General features: G+C 39.7%; 1 protein-coding gene across 1 annotated transcript; it reads left to right on the top strand.

Moving 5' to 3' along the window:
• The first annotated feature begins 3,149 nt into the window (after nt 1-3,149).
• Nucleotides 3,150-7,825, top strand: LOC115818956 (death-associated protein kinase 2-like). The gene is made up of 11 exons (XM_030782476.1): nt 3,150-3,211; nt 3,410-3,631; nt 4,645-4,783; nt 5,401-5,530; nt 6,058-6,106; nt 6,562-6,588; nt 6,702-6,854; nt 7,045-7,090; nt 7,183-7,272; nt 7,561-7,647; nt 7,745-7,825. The coding sequence occupies exons 1-11, from the start codon at nt 3,150-3,152 to the stop codon at nt 7,823-7,825; spliced, it is 1,086 nt and encodes a 361-aa protein (XP_030638336.1).
• Nucleotides 7,826-8,186: the final 361 nt, after the last annotated feature.

Below are 8,186 nucleotides of genomic sequence, written 5' to 3'. Positions count from 1 at the left end.
TTTTATTGTGAATGACTTCATTTAAGGTATCCATTAAATAATAATTAATTTAATTAAAATAGTGGAATACAAATCTGAGGAAATGACTACTTTGACTGTATTAGGGATTTTAAATACATTTTTAATAAATCTCAACTCTCAAGAGTAACTTCTTGAAAAGAAAAAAAAAATCAGTAAAATGTGAGTGCCTGTAAAAATTTGGAGGAAAAAGTAATTAAAAGCACAAGGTAGCCCAGAAAACTTAAGGGATGGGATCAGGGCTTCAAACCAGAATTTCTCTCAGTTCAGTTTTTTTAACGTTTCCGGTTTTGCGTACCACCTTAAAATGATCGTTCCCGAACCGGTTAGAACAAAATGAAATACCGGTTAATAACGTTCCATGTAGGGCTGTGTGATATGACAATATGTAGCCTATCCTCCGGACGGTATAAAAATGTCTGTTGATAGATATCTTACTCTAGTGTCTCACTATAATGTCACAAAACATCACAAAAACGCATTGCATCACTAACTAGGAGCGCTGTGGTCCAATCTGTCTTCGGGCCGAAATCCACGGTGGCTTCCCGGTCAATTGATTGGTTTGCGAGCGCTGTCAATCGCAAATGTTTAAATGAGAAACTATCATGCCCAGTTAACAAGCATGCTAATAGGCTATGCGGAGCCCGTTATGTTTAGCCTAACTGGAGCTAGCTAGCTATTTCCAACATTAGTTCTCTTTACATTGAAGCCTAGGCTATGTATCAAACACTGATGAAGTTGATGCCTAAGACCAACATTTTATAAGGTGCATAGCTTAGTATTTACCTCCTTTGGCTGAAAACAGGGGGACCACACCACATTTCATTTTTATGCTACATCACTGCCTACCGCCGGTAAATTAATGTCCGCTATCCGAAAGCGTGTGTGTGACGTCCAGAAGACAGGATTGTATCTAATTTGTTTAATAGGTTTTCGTGTGTTGAGCAAATTTCACAGAAGAGTTTCTTTAACCCTATGTTGTGCTCTGTTCTTTGAACTCATCTGGATGTAACTGACCTGATTTGGGGATTTTACATCAATCCAGAGCTCGTCGAATTTCAAACATTTAGCAGTATTTCAGCTCTTGAAAATACACCCCTAGAACAATACTGGTTCCTTTTGGTATATTGCAAATATGCTTTAAATTGTCTATTTGGCTCACTGTTGCTTGAAATAATTACTCTAACCATTCTATTATATTTCAGCTCAAATTTTCACCAACCTCACACTTTAACATTCTTAAAATCTATTTAACATTAATTATTCTCCCTCAAGCCTTTTCGACCCTTCCTAATTTAGGGTAGCGGACATGCTAATAGATTAGAAACATTTTGATGCATTTTTCTTTTTACAGAAAAGATGACAATATGTCTCTGAGGATAGTAGTTTTTTCTATATATTTCCATTTTTCTTAGAGCTTATTTTAATAAGACTGCTGATGAAGCTGCTTTTTTTTTCAAGCAAAGAACATCCCCATGCTTTAATATCCTAACTTCCCATGGCTTTTTCCAACACCCAGACTACTAAACCTGTTTTACTGATCTGCACTAAGCCAACCAAATGCTTTTCTCTCTGTGGTTATATCACAGAACAGTTCATATAGAATGTCTGTGTGACCACTTCAACTATTGCCTGTTATTCTACATTACATTTTCCAATACAAGTATTTTTGTCTCCAGTGTGTTTGGCAGTGTGTGATATTCCAAAGCGAAATGCAGATAACAAAAGGCACACATACAAACACATCCAGAGATGGAGCTAGGGGTGAATGGCTAAGTTGTTCTGTCATTTGGCAAAAACAAACAAAAAAATACTCTATTATTAACTCATTAAGTTTGTTCTTCCCCAGGTTTTGCTTTGTTGTGCAAGTTGGTAATATCGTTGATTCATAGTTATTATAATGAATAAATAAACTATGGCAGAGAGATAAAGCTCCCTAGTTTTATGCTTCATTTTTAGGCTGAGATGAAACAGTAGAGCTTGTCTTTCCTGTGTTCGAGTTTAACCAAGACTCAGGGGCTACCATGTCTATGTGTGTACATGCACGTGCGTGCGTACATTTGTGAGTGTGTGTGCACGTGTGTGGGTGTGTTGTTCCTACAGTGGTTTTGGGATATTCACTGATAAATGGGGAGGCATGCCTCCTTTCAATGCACTCTGTGTAAATATTTACTTTTCTACTCTCTGCTTTTTCTCTGGGAAACTACATAGGGAGCAGTGGGAGAGCGACTAAACACATCACACACCTGTTCCTGCTGATATCATTCTGTACCATGGAATCACAGGAAGCTCCATCATTGTCTTCCTTTGCTTTTGTGACAAGTGAATTGTGCCTTTAACCCAACATTGTCCCCCTGGAACAAATATTTCTGAAATAAAATCCCCTTAACGATTACGTTAGGAAAAATGACTTGAAATGTAAAACTAGATCGGCCACTGTGTACGTGCAACGTGAATTTTGGCCGTATGTTAGCTTGTGGATGTGTGACTGTGCGTGTGTGTGCGCGTCATTCCAAAGATGGGTGTTCAGAGATGGTGGTGATCTGGACGTGATACAGAAATGTGTAGAGTGCATGTGAAAACAAGCACGCTCTTTATTTGAACTGTTAGGAGAAGCGGACAACGGGAATTCCATTCCTCTGAGAGATAGATATAAATCAAAGGAGTTTCTTTTAATGCTCGTGGAATGGAAAAAATATATAATACATATTTGATTTCAGCAATGGTATAGTATTTGGCTGTTAAAATTTCTGTTTGTTTTCTTGTTTTCTATTTTTATTTTTTGATGAGCACATTACATTTCAGGGCGTTGTTTTTGTCACTTACTGTTTTGTTTTTTTTCCAGCATCATACTATATGTACATTTCACAGCGGTTTTCTTTTTCTATTTTTTTTTTTTTTTTTGCATAATTTGTCAACCACGTTGACCATTCACTTCATGACGTGTTCCATTTCCTTTCCTCTAACTGAAACTGTTTGTCTAGCTGTCTTTCTTTGTCCTTTTACCTTGTGTACTTCTTTTCTCATGCCTGATTTTCTCTCTCTGTTTGTCCCTCTGTTTGTAGTAAAGGATGCTGGAATAACTTCAGAGGGAGAGTAATAGAAAAAGTGAAAAGACACAGAGTGGTAAAATGGCATTGATCAAACTACAGAATGTTGAGGACTTCTATGAGATTGGAGAGGAGTTGGGCAGGTAAGAAAACTGTACTTATTCTTACCAGATCATACAGTATCAACATATCGACTTTTTAAACGATCAGATGCACGGAACTGAAGATTTCACTACACGGTGACAATCAATGTCTAAAATCCCTGTGCTATGTAAATTGCAGTGCTGAATTTTTAGTGTTGCGTTCCTATAGTTGTATGTTTGTCCTTGTCTGTGTGTCAGTGGGCATTTCGGACAGGTTCGGGCGGTGCGGGAGCGGGCGACGGGTGCCCGCTGGGCGGGGAAGTTCCTGAAGTTGCGGCGGAGTGTTAGTAGTCGACTGGGAGTGGAGAGGAAGAGTGTGGAGAGAGAAGTGGAGATCCTCCAGTGTCTACAGCACTGTAACATCATGGCCTTGAGAGATGTGTTTGAAAGCCGTGCTGAGGTGGTTCTCATCGTGGAGCTGTGAGTGTATGAGTGTATGTGTGTATCTGAGAGAGAGATCAAGCCATAGATTTTGTATGCGTTTGTGTGTATGTGTGTGTGTGTGAGAGAGAGAGAGAGAGAGCGAGTGAGAGAGAGAGATTTAAGCTGTTTCTTCCATTTTTTTGTGTTGGAAGTTGTGGCAACGACATATTTCCAGGCTTTAGCTTAAACACTGACTGATACATTACTGTGGGAGTTAAAACAAGCAGTCTGGTCACACACACAACACCATGGTCAACACCATGTGACATGTATGGCCTTGGTTTTGGGCTTAAGCTAGACTGTTACTCTATGTATGTATTTTTAGCATTTGTGATTAGCCATGGACAGCCCTTTTCTCCATTGCAGTGTTAGATGAACTGATTAGAATGGGGTATTAGCTAGCTGTGTGAAATGTGCCCACGTCTGGTGATGTTTCCAGTAAACAGGATATGAGTGGTCTAGGCTTGAATGTTCCACTCAGGGACATCTGTTGTTAGATGAGGAGGGGACACATCCATAATGCCATCACAACTAGTCTGACTATTTATAAAGGCATGATCCCTCTGTCTTTTAGTGTGTGTGTGTGTGTGTGTGTGTGTGTGTGTGTGTGGGGTGCATCACAGAATGTGAAAAAATCAGAGTTGCTCTCTTTCAGTTCCACTCTGTGTGGTTTATAAAGATTGTTTGACTTTGTTGATCTGGACAATGTGTTTGTGTGAGAGTGTATGTTTGTGGGTGTATTTGTGTGTGCGCGTGGACGCGTGTGTCTGTGCGTGTGTGTGTGATGGCTTTGTAAAAAGGCGTCTTAACCGTCTTAACCATAGATGGTTGTTTCTGTGCACATGAATGTCGTTCCTGGCTCATATCCTGTAACTTGTAATGTGTAATTCCTTGCTCTGAAAAAGAATCACAGATCAGCCCTGTTACTTATCTGTTTATATCAACTGCTGTCTCTGTGTCTCTGTCTAACTCCCCACCCCTCCCCAAAACATGCTCTCTGTTATTCCCAGTATCAGTGGGGGTGAGCTGTTTGACTTCATTGCGGAGAAAGAGAATCTCTCAGAGAATGAAGCCATTGAGTTCATGAAGCAAATTTTGAAAGGAGTGGGCTTCATGCACAGCAAGCACATTGCTCACTTTGACCTGAAGGTGAGAGACTATGGTTGTGTGTGTGTGTGTGTGTGTGTAGGTGTGTGTGTGTGTGTGTAGGTGTGTGATGCCACATATTGATTGCTCAGGCTGTCTCTGAACAGTTTTACATAGACCACAAATTCTTTTACTGAGGCCGGTGTCAGTGCTGTGGAACTAATGACATGGTTTAACTCCTGACTTATAGCCTTACTCACCCTCGACCTCTCACCCTACTTGTCCAGAATCCTCAAACCATAGAATGTCATATAAGGAATAAACGGGATGTTTCTGTAACAGGCCATGAGTTCTTTACAAATGCTTAATGTGTCTGAAGGGAACACACAGTATAATTAACATGCAGAGAGCAATCACACTTTCCTCCAAATGTATGCATAGCTCAAAATATTTTGTTTTTCAGCCATAATTAGCAAATAAATGAATTATGATAGAATAAAGATTCACAGTAGTAAATCATTTTTGTCATAATGTATTATGCAGCTATAGTGTATTGTCTGGTATGTATGTCATAGAAAAACCATTGTACTATTCTTGACTAAAAATGCACAGGCATAAAATATGAACTAGCACGACTGTGTTCACCCTTCTAAACTCTGATGGATGTGTGTTGTGTGTAGCCCGAGAACATCATGTTGTCAGACAAGCATGTTGAGCATCCACACATCAAAATCATTGATTTTGGCCTGGCTCAGCGACTTACACCTGGAGAACAGTACAGAAGTCTCTGTGGTACACCTCAGTATATTGGTGAGTGGAAATATGTATGTCGTGTGTGTGTTTTTGTGTGTGTGTGTGTGTGTGTGAGACAGAGAGAGAGAAAGAGAGAGAGAGAGAGAGAGATAAAGTTTCATGTGAATGCCGACCCCACTGAAACTAGCCAAAGTGGTTGCCATGACAATGGTAAATGACTTGTGGTTGAAGACAGGATATAACACTACTGACAAAAGGTAGTTGGTTCATGAGAACAGAGTGCAGAGTGACTCTGTGCAGAGAGCTGCATCTCTCCACAACATTATTATCCACAGGCCAACAAGGATTAATCTAAATATGATATTGCAGTATAAAACTGGTAGAAAAATATCTTTATTTCACCCCATGTGCAATTTCTTGCAGAGTTTTTTGATCTCACAAATCTGCCTCATTAGTTCATCTAACACAGTCGTTTTTTGTTTTTTTCTCTCTCCTTCTGTCCTCTCTCTCTTTCACTTTCTCCCTCTCTCTCTCTCTCTCTCTCTCTCTCTCTCTCTCTCCCTCTCCCTCTCTCTCTTTTTCAGCCCCTGAGGTTGTAAACTATGAACCACTGAGTGTTGCTACAGACATGTGGTACGGCATGTTAGATACTTCTGACTGAATTTCACATAATAATGTCTTCTCTCATCATCAAGCACATAGTAAAAATATATCAAGATGAAGTATTTGAATAAGCGATCATCAAGTGACAACTTGCTCAGAGAATTATTGCGTTTTGTCCTTTGATGTGTATCTTCAGAATGCCATGTGTGATCTTCTCATTATATTAGCTGACCTATGTCTTTGACTTAGCCATTTTGGGAGGGACAAGGGTCTTCCCCTAGCATCAGTTATATCAGTGACATGAGTATAGAGAGCCAGTTCCTCTTTTTTTTTTATAACTTTGTATATTTTATGAACATATTTCTTATAGCGAAATGTCTTATGATGTACCCGGGGACCCATTTTGTTCCAGTTCTTTATTATTATATAAGCTACCATAATCATAGACTGCTTCATGTTTAAACATGTCTCTGTCTCTGTCCCAGGAGTATTGGTGTTATTACATATATTCTGTAAGTATCTGAATATTTATTACGGGGGGGGGGGGGGGGGTCAAGAATTTCACAGCAGGTCTGGTTGATAGTTTATTACTGAGAGCTCATTCTCTCTGTTCTCCTCTGTCCAGATTAAGTGGCATGTCTCCTTTTCAAGGAGATTCAGATGAGGAGACACTACGAAACATTGTGACTATGAACTATGAATTCGAAGACCATTATTTCAACCAAACAAGTGCTATGGCTAAAGATTTCATTGAGAAACTGCTCGTCAAAGACCCAAGGTAACTGAGCGGTTTTCCATTAAACTGTAGCTTTTCTTCCCATGTTCTCTTGTTGGTTGTACAAACTGGATTCTCTCTCTCTTGCCAAGAGATCTTTTATTTGATATCAGTGTTTCAGACTCTTTAAATATTTATCACAATGCAATGAGAGGTCCAACGATAAATATTATGACACATTCCTTCTCGACAGTGAGAGAATGACAGCGGAGGAATGTTTGTTACACCCTTGGATTAAGGTGAGAAATATGATCAAAGTGAATGAAAATGTTATTATAAGTTCATAACCATGCAGGTAATAATACTGAGGAACCTCTCTTGCACTGTTCAGCCTCTCACCCGAAAACAGGCTGCCAACAGGAGTCGCTCCTCTATCAACATGAAGAATTTCAGAAAGTTTAATGCTAGGAGGAAGTGGAAGGTGAGACCATGCGTGTATGTGTATGTGCGTGTATGCGCATGCATGGTAGTGTATGCGTGCACGCATCTATGCACATGTGAGTGATGTCAGAGACTCTTAAGGCTTGGAGTCTAGTGAGCCACCTATTGGACAAATCATGTATTGCAGTTTCATTTGAAATTTTCTTTTATGAGAACAACAAACATAGAGCTAGAAGTCAATGAAGTACATGTTATATTTGCACTCATAAAGAGACTTGAAGTGCTCTAAAAGGTTAACAAACATAAATTCTGACTCCTTCTTCAACAGATGTCCTATAACATGGTATGGGCATGCAACAGACTATGCCGTTTGCAGTTACTGTGCAAAACAAGTGCTAAAGAGGACCGGGATCTGGTAAGGACAGGGAGAGGAGGGTAGGCTCAAGTCGTTGCATAGATGGGCTCTGATATTGTTGTTAATTTATATTTTTCTTTTGGTTTCGTCCGTTTAGAGAAGCTGTGAAAGTGATCAAGAGGATACAGACACCAAGCCAGCCTCCCTGATCCGTCGCAGACTCAGTAGCAGTTCCTGAAACTCAGCCCCAACAGAGAACCTCAGGACAAAACTCACCAGCTGGCCCCTCAGGGCAATGTGAAGTTTACCTTCAAGTTATACTGTAACTAAGAACTTGTGAAGTAATTGTCAGGTTAAAGAACAATGTTGACATTCTTATGATGAGTGTGCACACTTAAAGTGCTTCATATCATACAAGAGACAACTCGAAGCAGTTTGAGACATTTGATATTTTCAGTTTTAGGTCGTCAAATGCCCCGTTCAGCATGGCTGTGGCAAACATTTCTAGATTTGTCTGAAAAGAACGCACACACCTAATAACATAGCCCCTCATTTAAAAACTATGGTAAATCCGTTTTATAGCTGTCAATGGTGCATTT

Source organism: Chanos chanos, chromosome 8 (assembly GCF_902362185.1).
Source record: "Chanos chanos chromosome 8, fChaCha1.1, whole genome shotgun sequence".
NCBI lineage: Eukaryota > Metazoa > Chordata > Actinopteri > Gonorynchiformes > Chanidae > Chanos > Chanos chanos.
The sequence above is the reverse complement of the archived record's forward strand: the minus strand, read 5'-3'. Positions and strand labels throughout refer to the sequence as shown.

What these genes read in the sequence shown, in the direction of transcription:
- LOC115818956 (XM_030782476.1), top strand. Translation starts at nt 3,150, where the DNA reads ATGGCATTGATCAAACTACAGAATGTTGAGGACTTCTATGAGATTGGA. An exon ending in GTGGTTCTCATCGTGGAGCT is followed by an intron (nt 3,632 to 4,644) that starts GTGAGTGTATGA and finishes TGTTATTCCCAG; the next exon opens with TATCAGTGGGGGTGAGCTGT. An exon ending in CTGCTCGTCAAAGACCCAAG is followed by an intron (nt 6,855 to 7,044) that starts GTAACTGAGCGG and finishes CCTTCTCGACAG; the next exon opens with TGAGAGAATGACAGCGGAGG.